Source organism: Kwoniella mangroviensis (genome assembly GCF_000507465.2).
Source record: "Kwoniella mangroviensis CBS 8507 chromosome 1 map unlocalized Ctg02, whole genome shotgun sequence".
Classification (NCBI taxonomy): Eukaryota; Fungi; Basidiomycota; class Tremellomycetes; order Tremellales; family Cryptococcaceae; genus Kwoniella; species Kwoniella mangrovensis.
The window spans coordinates 491,812-506,466 of NW_027062534.1; the positions used below are offsets into that span (position 1 = coordinate 491,812).

Sequence of the window (14,655 nt, forward strand, 5' to 3'; positions counted from 1 at the left end):
GTCTCCTCTTGGCATAGCTATGCATGATTGCTCTTTAAAAGGTCAAACCATATTGTTTGGTTCTGGAAAATAAGTTGATTGCTAATCAAGATAAATCTCCGACATTGCTTAATAAGCTTGAAGATCTCATCCTTACTAAGCGTCGCAGACCCGAGATGTTTATATGTCCAACGGGAACGATCTTCACGACGCAGAGATTCCCACACACTATGTCCAAGATAGCGCTCATACTTGGTTGCGGTAAAGGCATCGGCACCACCATCGCCGACAGCTTCCACTCTGCAGGCTACAACGTCGCCTCAGTATCTCGTACTCCTCGCACTTTTACAACACAAGACCGCGTGCATCTCATAGCAGACTTTGCAAATCCGGATTCAATAGAACCGTTATTTGATCAGGTAGAGAACCGATGGGGCAAAGCACCAGACGTCGTGGTGTACAATGGTGAGTGCGGCACGGTCCAAAGCTCCCACTGACCCCTTCTCAGCATACGCCAACGTGCTCACCCGAAACGATCCGTTGAGCGCTTCCAGCAAGGACTTCATCGCTGCATTCAATATCAACACAACATCTCCTTACTCAGCTGCCTTCATTGCCCGTGAACGTAACAACAGTGTCAGGTATATTTACACGGGGAACGCCTTGGACAATCTCATCGATCCGAATATAACAATCTTGGGTGTGGGGAAATCTGCCTCGGCTCATTGGATTCAAGCTGCGGCCAAGGCAGAGGGATTGAGACCGGCTCAGTGAGTGGAACTGTTCTTCAACCATGATTGTGCTGATACTCCCGCAGATTCTACTACTGCGATCAGAGAAAACCCGATGGATCTCCATGTTACACTGATTTGAGGGGGGATGCCCAGGCCGAGCTGTATCTGAAATTGGCCGAGTCCAAGGAGCAAAAAGAACCCAATATCGTGTTCAGAGCGTAGCGATACAACGTTTTGTAGCGTACAACATGTTAGAACACCAGGATACCCGAGTTTGTGACCAATCGCCAAGAAGGATCCACCGCTCCGTCATCTCTAAGTCGGTATAGCTGTACAAGATCAGCAAACATCCCTACGAGGAACTACTCACTTTATCTAGCATCAACGCTGCCTCGTCCACGTCATAAGCATAATCCGCAGTCGTTCTCAACCGAGTGATCACTCCTCTAGCTACCTCTCTCTTCGATTGATCTTGCAGCACGGATCCTGTGATATGTAAGCGATATTATTGCCTTGGGTACTCACCAGCTATGATCGCAGCCAGCAGCAGTCCCACCCCATGATCTAGCTCCTTGCCCTCTTGGAACGCTGCCATCGCTGCCCAGGCTGCTTCCTGAACTTCTTCGTCGCAATGCGGCATTTTCAGCAAATCCACATACACCACGACCTTGAGCATATTCACCATGACCCGGTTGCCAAACATCACACGCAGATTCCCCTCTGTCTGCTGAGAGAAACTGGCCTGCCACATGCTCAGCTCTTGCAGTATGTTCTGGATCTTTGTGCTATGCGATTCTAGGTAGCTCTGGTCAAGGATAGATTCAAGCATTGACTTCTCGTGGACTAGCATATTGACCCGGTTTGCCTGGACGTCAGCTTTGTCTGTCAACTTCGCACTCACCACTTCAACCACCGCCCTGTCCACTCCATACGAGTTATGCACTGTATCTGCATCTTCGGAAACGTAATCGTACCTATAACCCGTTTCAGTCATATCCTGACGATAGTCTTGACTCACCACCACAGGGCAAATGGCTCCTTCATGAGACTCGGTGCCGCTCCAGTGGCCAGACACTGGCACACATCGACCACCACGAAGTTCTCCAACAACAATCTAATCCTTGTCACTTCTGCTGTTGATATATCCCTTGCCTCGTCTAACATCTTCGATGGTCCATCTCGTAGTTCTATCAATCCGCATGCCGTGTCAAACGCCTGCTTCCATAGTCTCCCCGCGTTCAGGCACTGAGCTATGATTATCGCCAGACAGCTGGTGAGAAGCAGATTCGACATTTCCGTAGTCAACCCCTCTCCACTGGCTCTAAATGCTACGGCTGTTTGGCATATACTAAGCGATGTGGTGGAAAAGTGATCACTGATGGCTCTCTGAGCGGTCTGCGATGCACTGAAGGAACTAAGGATCTCTGTGTTGGACAGCGATAGCACATCCCAGCGGATTGGTGGGTATTTATCCAAATACTTCTTCTCCTGCTGCGCGATGAGAGACGATTTGTGACCCGCAGCAATGGATATTAGGGAGAGTAAGAGCGCATCGGACTCTAGCGAAAAGCCACGGGAATGCTGGAGACATCTGGCGAGATGAAGAAATTGGATGGGTTCGTTTTGAACAGGTACAGAATACATAACGACGTTGCCTGACGGATTAGCGAGAGGCTAACGGGTGGTCAACTCACCAAAACATAGCAAATGGCGCATCTGTAAGATGTCAGCAATGTACTACCCTGGACAAACTCACCAGATCCCTCTCTTGCGAGTCCGGAAATGCTAGCGTCAAGTAGTCACTGGGTGTGAGGAAGAACGGCATGGTTGCATTGCTGTTGACCAATGTGTCAGGCTGATCCTGCCGCACAAGCTCTTCCACAGGCTCTTCTACAGGTCTTTTCCTTTTCCGGCTTTTCGGAGTGGGCGTGGGAGGGTAAATACACTAGATGTAAGCTTCATATCTCTGTTGTATCGTACATACCTCCTTGGATACATTCCGGCACCGCTTGCATACCGGTTTCTCTTCATCGCATCTGGGGGGGTGAACATGAGCTTTGTCCGCTTCAGGAGTAGTTCACTCACTTGTGCTTGCCTTTTCTACACCGCAGGCAGCCTGAGCATGGATACGTCAATGAACAATTCCCTTGCTCGGCCAGTATCACCCACCTGTCCTACTCCTGGTGAATTTCGGCTTATACGAATCCTCCATCGTGCATATCTACGTTTTGATGCAAACGCAAACAATGTTTAAACATTCTTGGACCCGGAGGAATAGTCCCAAAATAGGCAAAAACTGTTCAGGGAGGGCCCAGTGGGCGCCAGAGCGGCATTACGTGTTCCTACGTCCATGCATGACCCTCCTCGAGTTAGGCCAAGGGAACAATCGAACATGTCGAAGCTAGAGAGCTTCTTGCTTATTGTTCTCTTGCGTGATTGACTTCGGCCTACCGAGACAGCACCCCATCAACGTATATATAAGCATGAGAGACCATGCTCCCAATTCAACATTCCCATTCACCCATCCATTATGTCCCGCCCTGCTGTTGTCCATTTTGTCGACTCCTTCTTTGCTCGAACTTTGTTCCAGCCAGATGATGATTTAGCCGCAACCGTCTTATCTGCTGAGCTCGCTCCAGATGCTGCTATCAAGTGAGTGATACCGTAATGATCTCCGCTGATATCCAGCATCAATGGGAACCATTTGACCGCTGAGACATTCATCGGTCTCATCACCTCCCAATTTCGAGGCGCATTCTCCGCTTCTGTCACCTCCATCCAAGATCTCAATGTCGTCCCGACGAACGAGACCAAGACCAGTGGTATCGTCGGCCAATACAGCAAATACGAGACAAGAGGGAAGGCAGATGGCAAGGTGCTCAAACAAAGTGCTACGACTATAGTCAAGGTGGACGAGAGAGACGGAAAGAAGCTGATCACTTCGATCTGGGAGGCTCAGACGGTGGATGAAGAGTAGCTTGGGAAATTCTATGCATAGCATGACATCTACAATGGGTTCGGTCCAGTGATCTTGACTGTTTCCGGTCGAGCAGAGTATCCTCCCCAAGACTGATTGTCAGCGAGATTCTATATCGAGATCACTCACTTCGTCATAAAGTCTCGATTCGACACCAAGGGACTGCAGCTGAAGCCAGTTAATTGCGGCGGATAGACCACCACCGCAAGCTGGTATATCAGCGAGATCCATGCCGAGATGACTCACTGTTAACCACTGTAGACTCCCCTGAGAACACTTTATTCGCTGCTTGTACACCAATCCTTTCCACAAAGTATTTCTTAAGCTTCTCTGGCTCTCGTAGTTGGGTATACCCAGCGGGATCTTTGAGAAGAGCCTCGGCAAAATCAAACAGAAGGGAAGTGGGTATATGACCTGATTCATACGAAGCGGCCGGTCGCGCGTCAATCAGAACGGTCTCATTTTCCAAGGTTGCTGTTCTTGAAGCAATCTTGGCGATCTCATTGTAGTCTACTGGTCAGCGTTGTTCTAGACCAGCTAAACTCACCAACAACAGCTCGTGCTGAAGCAGTAGGCACTGGATATGTCGTTGGCTGCCAGTCAGCGGGGATCTTTGGGCCTGAACTCACCTTATATTCCTGCGGAGCACCCGCTTCCAACTTCACTCCCTCTGCTTTGGCTCGAGGTAGTCCTCCGTCGATCAACGATACTTTTTCGTGGCCATAGACCTGACTTGAGTCAGCCTGGTCCAGAAACTGTTTAGACTCACCTTAAAGGTCCATACAGTCCGAGGAGCGGAGAATATCCCTTCGCTATCGTACACGACCACGTGAGAGTCTTGATTGATGCCATGTTCACCAGCAAACCTGGCGAATCTTTCAGGAGAAGGCAGCATTAAAGCGTATCCCTCTGGATGAGGCTCGGAGACATCGTCCAAGGACCAAAACCTCGCTCCCGGAAATCGTGGACCGTCCAAAAACTCCCTGCATGCATCTCGTGTGGGTGGATCAGGCTCGTAAAGCCAAGACGCGTCCAGAAGGACGGTTTCTGGGTGGGAGATAATGGGGTCGGTCGGTGAGATGATAAGTGGGGTGGTCATGGTGTGAGGGTGAGTCTGTAGATTTGCTTAGGATGAAATGCAGACCCTCTTGGTCATAAACATTCTCAATGTATCGCATCTCTACCTCACTCTCTCTTGACTCCTCGGATTGCCGAAGCACACCATTTATGTGCAATAGCATCTCATCATGGCGAAAAATGGCACCAAAGTGGCGTCAACAACATCTCGGAACGCCGAGCACCGGTTGTCCGCAAAGGTATATGTGTGCATTACCTTGTATAAGTAGACTTTTCGCTGCTATCTTTCAACAGACTGGGCTCAGATCAAATTATACATTAGTCATTATGACCATCCCAATCAAACCCACCGTCCTTATCATCGGCTGTGGCCCAGCGTAAGTCTAAACCTTTCATCGACAGGCGCGCTGACATACTCAGTGGCCTCGGTGCGATCGAGCAGTTCCTCCGAAAAGGTTTCTATGTTGTCGCCTATGAGGCGAGAGATGCTATAGGTGGATTATGGTCGGTGGAAGGGTTGGAGAATCTGGCTGACAAACAGGAACTATGACCCAAACCCTCCACCATGCACCGTCTCTTTCGACAAACAAGGCCATGCTGTAGCCTTGACCAAACTCGAACGTCAAGGTAAACCTGCCCCATCTCCTACCCCGATGTATGCCGGAGTCACTGCTAATACTCCAAGGGTGAGTGTATCTTGAGATTACTCTCGCTGATATATAGGATATTATGCCATACCGATCTCACCCATACCCCGAAGGGACTGTGGTGGGAAACCCTACGTACAAGACGATATACCAATACCAGCAACGTTTCGCTGACAAGTACACCGATTACATCCGTTTGAATCGAGTGGTCACTCGTGTAAGACATGTACCAGACGGGCATCCTGCGGTCAAGCGTTGGGTGGTAGAGTGGACACCATCATATACCAGCAATTCCCCGGACATAGGCAAGGCATTCGAGGAGCAATTTGACCATGTCGTGGTGGCTAACGGTACAGACTCGAGACCATTCATGCCTTACATCGATGGTCTGTGGAACTGGAAGGGAGAGATACTCCATTCAAGGTGGTATAGGACACCAGAGGCCTTCGCGGGGAAGGTGAATTGACACACGGGTATTTGATTTATGCTGACCATATAAATAGACCGTCATGATTGTGGGAGGTGGTCCATCTAGTCAGTATTCGCTTCATCAACCTGTACTTGGCTAATGCTTCCTAAGGTGCCGACTTGGTGCGAGAGATAGGTATGCTCAAAGTCAACAAGTCACCCTCTCAGCCTAAAAAGATTTACCGATCGTTCCGGAGCAAACTAAGATACGATACAGAGCTTGAGGCTGGCTGGCCAGAGCATATCAATAACGTGTCACCGATGAAAATCCTCGAGGGGCCATCAGAGCATTCAAAGACTGGCAGAATAACTACTGTGCTAGAACAAGTGATCGATGATGTCGATGTGAGTAAGCTAGACCTAGTACTTTTGCTTACTCCTAGGTGATCATCTTCGCTACTGGGTTCGTCGCTCGGTTCGAGTTCTTCAAAGATACCGATGCACCTTTCAACGGAGCTCCCCTGGTAAGATACCCGCAAGTGTCTGAGGCCGCAGCAAAGCCCCCTCTGGAGCTTGTCGGCGAGGCTACGCTCGAAGGAGGTCATCGTGAGTGATCAAGAAGTGATCTTTGCTAATCAATCAGGTGTCCATAATCTCGACTCGCATCAGTTGTTCTACCTCCCCGATCCCACCCTACCTTTCCTGCTACTTCATGCTGAAGCCATCCCTTGGCCTTTCTCGGAAATGCAGGCGAGGGTAGTCGCGTCGTACTGGACTGGAACACCTTTGGAACTGATTCCTCATTCTAACGAAGACAACGATTCCCATTCGGTGCTGGTGTTGGGACACCCGGGAGAGTAAGTGGTGCTGCTTGAATTGGTTGACTCTGTGCTGACTCCTACTCAGATTCGAATACGCTGAAGGCCTGCTCAAGCTAATTGGCGAAGGTGGACCTGAGGAGGTGGACTCTCAAGGCAGATGGGGCGCTTGGCCAGAGTGGAAGAGGCATATCCGAGCTTTGATAGACTAGCTACATACATGATATGGTACATATGATACAATTTGTTACAGAGATCCAAACAGCCCATCGTTCAAAAACGAAAAGTTGTCCCCCCAATCAGGCGGAAGTTCCTCTGCTAACTGCCCATCCCATGGAAGCTCCACATTGGGTAGGTTTCTCGGTGTACCCTGCTTGAACCCGTTGACTTCGCCCACGGCTTCTGAAAGTGGCGGTAATGATCGATCGATGTTGAACGATGCAGCAGGGGTACCGCCAGTCGCCGCTCTGACCAGCCAGTCGTAGTCGTACTGTTCTGGAGTAGTTTGGATGCGCAAAGGAGATGGCGGGAGCTCCCTGTCCTTTGCCATCGCTTGTACGTCACCTGGAGACACGGCCATCTTCCTAGCGAGTACCCTGGTCGCCAACGCTTCACTTGACGTACCGCTTGTATCGCCAGAGCTGAGATCAAGGGTTCTGGATAGCTGTACCAAAAGCTGAGCGACGGTTCTGGCACATGGGAATCTCGATGAGAAGAGTATGAGCATGTCGATCGCTGATAACAGATCTGGGCGGTGTTCAAACGCCAAATTCGGACTTCGCAGCATACATGCGATTAGTGTATGGCTCGCAGCGGTGAGATGAGATACTGCTGTAAAGTTGCAGTACTGCAGGAAGCCGAAATGTCTTAAGCGGGAATATGTCTTGACGATATCGACGGATAGGTGACATGCTACTAATGTGCTCTCGCTAGGATTGGCCAATGGGCCAGGACTGCGTTCAAAATCGTCAATGAGAGATTGTCGAGCGATGAGTGTACGAATGAAGAGGAGTGTCGACCCGAGTCGAGATGATTGGAGGAAGATCAAGTTGAGAGAGGTGTCTGAGGGTAGAGAGGATCGAACGAGGTAGGGAGGAAGGCTCTGCTCGATCTGGATTCGGGGTCAGCAAAAGTACAGGTATAGAACAGCTCACCCACCTCGTCTAGACATATCTGAGCTCTAGCCAGCTTCTCACTTCTTCTACGAGGGGGATCTCCAAGATTGAACCGCTGAGATATAGTGGTGAACGGGGCATTTATGCCGGACAGTACCTGGAAAGGTCAGCCAAAGTACCAAATAGATCAACCTACCTGCTCTAGCACAATATATATCTCAACCATTTTGACCGCCGCTGCCATGATCACTGGCGGGTTATCTTCAGGCTGAGGTAGTATCTCCGTTTTTGTGATCATACCGTTGTCCACCACAGCTGGAAGTTCTATACTGCCTGTGGTAATGTCAGCTTTGCATAAAGTGGACTACACACTCACATTCTGATAATCTGATCAACGCTGGTCTCCCTTGAGAATACGCCAAGGCGATGTCTAACGAGTACAATGCCCAAAAAAGTCTCGTCCTGATTTGCATCGTCACCGGGTCCATCCTGAAATCGTCTGTACTTCGGTGTAGCCCAGTGGCATAGGCTAGTCCTATAGCCTCTGCGACAAAGCTCGAGGCCACGCCTAGAGGAATATTAGCAGTGATTGTTCATGTAGAAGGGCTCAACCCACCCGTTGACGCATTCCTTCCTTCTGCGAACAATGTCAAGTCTGCAACATCATCAGCAAAGTCTAGTTGTAATATTCACTCACGATATAAAGCCAGAATATGCCGTATGTCCAGTTTATTCTTGCTAACTCTGAGCAGATCCTGTGCAAATTCGTAATACGCTTCTCCAGCCCGATCCGCTGCAGGAACTAGCCCTCTTCCACCTTCTACCAGTCGAGCGGTGACCGCTAATATGCTCATGAGCATTGCTCCGTATTGCGGGGTGCATTTTAAGCGACGTTCGGTCACAGCGATGAATTCCTGAGTGGTGTGAGCGATGGTACTACTATTGGGTGTGTATGACTCACTGATAAGAAGGATGGAGCGTGGAGTAGTGGGAAGAATACAGCTATAAGTGGTGTCAGCACGGTGATTTTTCCTCAAATGGGATGCACTTACGAGTACTCAGATGATGACCAATCAAACTGTTCATCAACTCCTGCGGACACCTCTGCAAACACATATCAAAGTAATCCCTGCTTGCCGAGACCGCACTGGTGATCCCAATCGCCCATGATGAGTGGGAACTGAATTCATTCCCATCTTGCTCACTCTCCGAAATTTCGACTGTGCGTAGTAGACCTAGACGAGCAAATAAAGGCATGCCGGATGAAGGACCAGAGTAGACGATCTGATCATCTGGATCGATAAGTAGCAGGTGATCTTTAGTCGGATGATTAGAGGTCTACGGGGTATCAGCGATGTCTGGTGGGCTATGTACCCACCTGTGAGCTTTGTGATGCCCTCCTGGACGATGAGGCTTGTAGAGATGGTCGTTTCGGAGGAGGGACATCTTCGGTGGGTGAGGGTGTGGACCTGCTTCTCTTTGACGGACTATTCTCGGTCAGTCCGGTTCGAAAGTAGGTTTACTCACCCAGGATCCTGCGTCTTACGAGCTATATGTCGACTGAAGATGATATCAGATCATGGACTACCCTTTTCGATACAATGACTCACGGCATCGAGAATGTACACTCCCTGTTACCCTTCTTACACCTCGAACAAGGTCTTTCACCATCACACCGTACCTATTTCCCCTATCAGCTCGGCTTCTTGACCCGATTCACCCACCTTTCGCCTCCTACACACGTCACAGGCGACGGCCATCTTCCATCGTATGTCCACTGGATCCACGGGCTGTTCAGTCTGCGTCTCGCTCATCGTGCTTGCTTGGTATAGAGTAACTTGGCTATAACAGTGATACCTCCATGTTCAAGCTTAGCCTTAATGACCGACGATGAAGTTCTCCTGCTCACGTGGGAGCTTGAATCATTGCATGAATACCGCATACTATATTGTGCACTCATTGCGTGCTAACCTATCACAAAGGACAAAACATCGGATGGACGAGAAAGTGGTACAATACAAATTGTTTTTTGAAGATGATCGATGACGCGATCCGGACGAGTGAGAAAACCAAATAATCAAATTCTCATTCATCACGTTATTTCTGGATGTAAAAACGCAATCAGTCGTTAGAGCACCCAAGTTTTAAAACGGTTATCTCCATGAATAAGGGAATGTTTCGGGTTCCCGCAAGGTCAAAACCAAAACAAATGCATAATAAAGTGATTCGGCCTTCCGAGGGCACGCTTGTGAAAGTCTAAACAGTTGTACCAAGTCGAGGAATGTATATAAGATGTGGTAAAACATGACCATACCACATCTTTGGGACCTGATCTGCACTAACCCACTGCACATTCTCGATCAACTCACAATGTCTCTGCTACCACAAAGTGCAGGTTACGCGACCAGTGGGTGACAGTATACTGATTCATCGATATGGTATGTATATGCTCATACTTAACAAGACTCTACCCTTAACGAGTTTCAACCCTCAACGAGTCGACATATATCATGCCTCATGCCAATATGTCTCCCAAAACAATTTTAACATGCATTCTCAATACAATATCTATTACTCATCATCAAGGGGCGATCCCAATCGATTTACCGTTGTCCAGACACCATTACTTCCATGACCTTTGTCTTCCTCCTCACTGATTTCGCCCTCCTGCTGCTCCTCCTCTTCTGTCGATCCTTTCTTCTTCTTCCTCTTCATTTCAACTTCCTTGGCCATCTCATAGACATGTTCTGTAGTAAAGCAGTGCCCACCAACGTTCTGAACTGATACACCATTTGTCCTTCTTTTCTTGACCGCCAATACCTTCCTGAGCTCGACATTCTCCTTGTCAGAGGCTGTCTTTTCAGTGCTGACAGTTTCTAATTTCGAATAAAGATCAACAACGCGATCTTTGACTTCTGGAGACATAGTGTTGGCATGTTTGGCGAGGAAAGAATTCTTCTCAATAGACAATGTGGCTAAGGGGGTGCGAGTAGGTGTCTGAGGAGTATTGACTTGTTGAGGGGCCGCATCTAAGACTGTATGTGGAATATATGGGAAAAGGCCGGTGTATCTCCAACCTTTTCGAATATTCTCTTCTGTCATAGCTTTTGATCGAGCAACTGCCAAGTGTCTAACCCAGGTGTATCGTTGTATCCTTGAAGAATCATATTGAGCAAACCGATTGACTTCTTTTGCCATAGCTTGCTTGAGAGAGCGAAACACACCAACATCTAAAGGTTGAGTGACATGAGAGGAATGGGGCGGAAGTATCATAAGATCAATGGCGTTGGCCATGCAGAATGCAATGAAGCGAGCCTGCACATGGCTAGCATGACCATCAACAATAAGTAGTCTTCTTTGTTGATCAGGATTGGCAGGTATTGTGTTGGGATGGAATACTTCGGTTAACCATTTGAATGCAATTTCGTTGTTTGACCATCCTGATTTACTGACTGCCCAGTTCCATCCTCGAAGCTGAAGGTTCTCTGGGAGCCACCCTGTGTTGAAACTTCCTTCTGATTTGAATATCACAAGAGGAGGAAGAGCTGAACCTACAGCATTGATACATTCGATTGTTGTAACCCATTCTTGTCTACCAGGTATTGCGCTTGATGGCTTCTTATTACCTCTTCTACTACCTATCTTCTCTCCTTGCTCTATAATAACTAATACTCGAGAGCTTTGTGTTTCTCCTATAGCATATCCTGTCTCGTCCATATTGTAGATGTTCTGCGGCAGGTAATGATTGGCATCATATAGAGACTTGATTTCGCAAAACCAAGGTGTCAAAGCATCGACTGTAGTTGCTGTGAAGCGAGTTGCCTGTATCTTCCGAGAGAAGACACTATGGACCTGGGGATGGCGCTTTCGAAACTTGGCAAGCCAAGGATAGCCCATGGGAGGTGGTAAACATGGCAGGAGCTCATCTGGGATGAGTGCAAGAGTGATTCTTCTCTCTCGTATTTTGTTTGCAAGTTCTATGATGATTCCAGGCGAAACAGGATGACCAATGGATGCTGATCGATCGAGGTATTGGATAATGCACTCCTCTTCAATAGTTGTGAGTAGCTGGCGATATTCTTGAGCTTGAGGGCGAGTCAGACGACCTGCAAGATGATGATTGAAGGTTGTCAAGGGAATATCATTGTCTTTGGCAAAAGTGTGTCTGCTTGGTTGTTTGTCGGAAGGGAGGGCGGTCCAAAGAGCAAGAACTCGCTGGATGTGTTCTGGAGACGTTTGATCTGGTTCTGTAGACATTCGTACTATTGAAAAGTCGAGTTCAATGGATGTTCTCAATACAAAATAGCGATACAGATGATCAATGAAGATTTAAAGATATCATTTTGCATAGAAGGTCTGTGAGGTTGATCCGTGAGGTTGCACGGACTCGTTGAGGGTTGAAACTCGTTAAGGGTAGAGTCTTGTTACACTTCCACGTCCCAGTCCTTGCGGGTGGCGCTTTCTTCGCGATTCTCATGAACGGTCTCACCTGGGTCCAACGACGATACACTCAGTACGACCCATCCCGTATCGAGGAGTTCTCTTCTGCCTCTCGATCTGTAAAGACTGGAATGTAAGTGTATACTCATAATCTCGAGACAACTACTGACTCTGAAACAGGATGTCCGTCGGTATCACCTCTGCCTGGGTCTGGGCAGCTGTATTCCTTCAAACGGGTACTCTGACCTACCTGTATGGTGTCTCCATTCCTTGGTGGTTCGGTATGGGTGGTTTCGTTGGTAAGTAAACCCAGTACAGAGCATTAGACTACGATACTAACCAGAACCTTAGAAATCGCCGCATTCGCATTCATCTCGTCCAAAGTCAAGGTCAACGCAGGTGGTGCTTCGACGTAAATCTATATGAGATAATTTAGTGCTGGTTCCTTTTACTGATCTCTCGCTCCAGCTTTTTACAAGTCGCTAAGGTTCGATTTGGTGTTCTGGGCCATCTTGCTTACATGTTCGCTGCTATCGTCGCCAATTGCGTTGTTGGCAGTGAGATCCTCATCGGAGGTGCCGGTGTGATCTCTGGAATGACTGGTATCAGCCAGTATGCGGGTATTTGGTTGCTCCCCACGGTCATCGTGGCGTATGGTAGGTAATATATTGGAAAAGCTGTCTACCTGTGCTCATACTCCATCTAGTGCTTACCGGAGGTCTTCGAGCTACATTCGTTGCCGATTACCTACACTGCTGTATCTTGTTCACCTGTCTATTGGTTCTGGTGTTGGCTACCTACACCAGAGGCGATCTTATCGGCTCCCCTGGCAAGCTGTATGATCTGCTCCTCGCTGCATCCGAGGTGAGTCGGGTAGTACCTCAATACACAGCCGCTGACCCCGCTGTCAGACAACACCCGCTGTTGGAAATGCCCATCAATCGTACCTCTCCTTCAGGAGTGATGGTGGAATGTGTAAGCGATATTCACATCCCGATGTATCAAGCTGACTTAGCAAAACAGACTACGCTGTGACCGCTGCTACTTCATTCTTCGGTCTATCCTTCTGTGATCAGTAAGTGCTGCTTCGCTGTTTGCCAAGACTGTTGCTTACCAAACCTCCTACAGATCCTACTGGCAGCGAAGTATCGCCTCAAAGCCCGCCGGTACTTCCAAAGCCTTCATTTTTGCTGGCTGCTTCTTCTTTTCCGTGGCTTTCGGTATCGGATCATCCATGGGTCTCGCTGCAAGGGCTCTCGAGTCGAACCCTGCTTTCCCCACCTACCCTAATCCATTGAGTCTCACCGAAATAGGTGCAGGTCTCGCTGGACCATACGCTTCAATTGCTATATTAGGTAAAGCTGGTCCAGCCATGTACACCATCATCGCTTTCATGGCTACTACATCTGCTTGATCCGCTCAATACGTGGCCGTCTCCACCATTGCCTCGTACGATATCTATAGGGAGTACTTCAATAAATCAGCTACCAACTCACAGATGATGACCGTGAATCACTCGGTCGTAGTCGCCTGGGCGATCTTCCTAGCAGGTATCAATACTGTATTCGCCCATATCGGATTAGATCTCAATTTCCTGTTCTACTTCATGGCGGTATGCACCTCAGGTAGTGTCTTCCCTATAGGTCTATTGATGTGTTGGAAGAAACTCAACAGACTCGGTGCTATCACTGGTGTATTGGGTGGATTGATCGTAGGATTCATCGGATGGTTGGTCTCAGCGGTCAAGTTGGAAGGCTCAATCAATACGACCACTTTAACAGCTAGTAAAGTGATCTTAACCGGTTCATTATCAGCTTTGGGGGCAGGAGCAATCTTGTCAATTGGTATATCCTTGATCAGACCCGCTTCTTTCGATTTCGAGCTTACCAGAGCGATTGGATCGGGCCATCTACCCAGACAAGATACACCTCAAGTCGGCGGGTCGAGTGAGAAAAGTGGTGTAGTCGATGCTCCCAACGCGGTAGACTACGAACCTGCTTTGGCAAAAGTAGAAGGCTCAGGGAGAAGTGCTGCTGCCGATGCGGAGTACGCAGAGGATGTGATCAAGTTGGAAAAGTCGCAAACCAGGTTCAGGTTGATCACAACCGGGTTCTTGCTGGTTATTCGTGAGTAGTAACGCTTTAGTTGATCAATACCAAGTTGACACTTTGCGTTAGTTGTTTTGATACCCGCTCCTCTTGCTGGAACAGGCGCGGTATACTCCAAAGGCCTCTTGACACTGCAATGTGTTGCAGCAGCTGCGTTCGTTTTCTTAAGCGCGGTAGCTGTCATCTTCGTAAGTCCATCAGAGTATATATGTTACGAGGGAATCCATAGCTGACTGAAATGTAATAGTGGCCGCTCGTCGAGTCGTGGGGAGAGCTGCAAGTGGTCTTTGGTCGTATCTTGCGTAAAGAGAGGGCAGATGTGGTCAGACCAGAGCAGGAGTAGGTTATCGAG

The 14,655-nt window shown here is 48.6% G+C and overlaps 8 protein-coding genes across 8 annotated transcripts; 5 read left to right on the plus strand and 3 right to left on the minus strand.

The window, feature by feature from the left end:
* Positions 1-209: 209 nt before the first annotated feature.
* On the plus strand, positions 210-935 carry I203_105263 (uncharacterized protein; the record flags this gene model as incomplete). The annotated part of the gene is made up of 3 exons (XM_019144432.1): positions 210-444; positions 488-749; positions 797-935. 3 exons carry the CDS (start codon positions 210-212, stop codon positions 933-935), a joined length of 636 nt encoding a protein of 211 aa, XP_019005767.1.
* A 29-nt stretch (positions 936-964) lies between these two features.
* Positions 965-2,538, minus strand: I203_105264 (uncharacterized protein; the record flags this gene model as incomplete). The annotated part of the gene is made up of 5 exons (XM_065517730.1): positions 965-1,042; positions 1,270-1,455; positions 1,615-1,687; positions 1,732-2,387; positions 2,470-2,538. The coding sequence occupies 5 exons, from the start codon at positions 2,536-2,538 to the stop codon at positions 965-967; spliced, it is 1,062 nt and encodes a 353-aa protein (XP_065373034.1).
* A 705-nt stretch (positions 2,539-3,243) lies between these two features.
* Positions 3,244-3,690, plus strand: I203_105265 (uncharacterized protein; the record flags this gene model as incomplete). The annotated part of the gene is made up of 2 exons (XM_065517731.1): positions 3,244-3,365; positions 3,555-3,690. The coding sequence occupies 2 exons, from the start codon at positions 3,244-3,246 to the stop codon at positions 3,688-3,690; spliced, it is 258 nt and encodes an 85-aa protein (XP_065373035.1).
* Positions 3,691-3,719: 29 nt separating this feature from the next.
* I203_105266 (uncharacterized protein) lies at positions 3,720-4,789 on the minus strand (the record flags this gene model as incomplete). Its single annotated transcript, XM_065517732.1, has 4 exons — positions 3,720-3,748; positions 3,937-4,164; positions 4,238-4,418; positions 4,475-4,789. The coding sequence occupies 4 exons, from the start codon at positions 4,787-4,789 to the stop codon at positions 3,720-3,722; spliced, it is 753 nt and encodes a 250-aa protein (XP_065373036.1).
* A 707-nt stretch (positions 4,790-5,496) lies between these two features.
* Positions 5,497-6,852, plus strand: I203_105267 (uncharacterized protein; the record flags this gene model as incomplete). Its single annotated transcript, XM_065517733.1, has 5 exons — positions 5,497-5,871; positions 5,918-5,948; positions 5,995-6,227; positions 6,492-6,679; positions 6,729-6,852. The coding sequence occupies 5 exons, from the start codon at positions 5,497-5,499 to the stop codon at positions 6,850-6,852; spliced, it is 951 nt and encodes a 316-aa protein (XP_065373037.1).
* A 35-nt stretch (positions 6,853-6,887) lies between these two features.
* Positions 6,888-9,569, minus strand: I203_105268 (uncharacterized protein; the record flags this gene model as incomplete). The annotated part of the gene is made up of 12 exons (XM_065517734.1): positions 6,888-7,751; positions 7,799-7,912; positions 7,964-8,088; positions 8,132-8,323; positions 8,372-8,410; positions 8,453-8,669; positions 8,717-8,757; positions 8,808-9,039; positions 9,134-9,230; positions 9,283-9,315; positions 9,366-9,436; positions 9,480-9,569. 12 exons carry the CDS (start codon positions 9,567-9,569, stop codon positions 6,888-6,890), a joined length of 2,115 nt encoding a protein of 704 aa, XP_065373038.1.
* A 2,661-nt stretch (positions 9,570-12,230) lies between these two features.
* On the plus strand, positions 12,231-13,609 carry I203_105269 (uncharacterized protein; the record flags this gene model as incomplete). The annotated part of the gene is made up of 8 exons (XM_019144438.1): positions 12,231-12,328; positions 12,376-12,494; positions 12,547-12,607; positions 12,664-12,851; positions 12,902-13,059; positions 13,107-13,170; positions 13,219-13,270; positions 13,324-13,609. 8 exons carry the CDS (start codon positions 12,231-12,233, stop codon positions 13,607-13,609), a joined length of 1,026 nt encoding a protein of 341 aa, XP_019005773.1.
* Positions 13,610-13,693: 84 nt separating this feature from the next.
* Positions 13,694-14,646, plus strand: I203_105270 (uncharacterized protein; the record flags this gene model as incomplete). Its single annotated transcript, XM_019144439.1, has 3 exons — positions 13,694-14,321; positions 14,373-14,491; positions 14,551-14,646. The coding sequence occupies 3 exons, from the start codon at positions 13,694-13,696 to the stop codon at positions 14,644-14,646; spliced, it is 843 nt and encodes a 280-aa protein (XP_019005774.1).
* Positions 14,647-14,655: the final 9 nt, after the last annotated feature.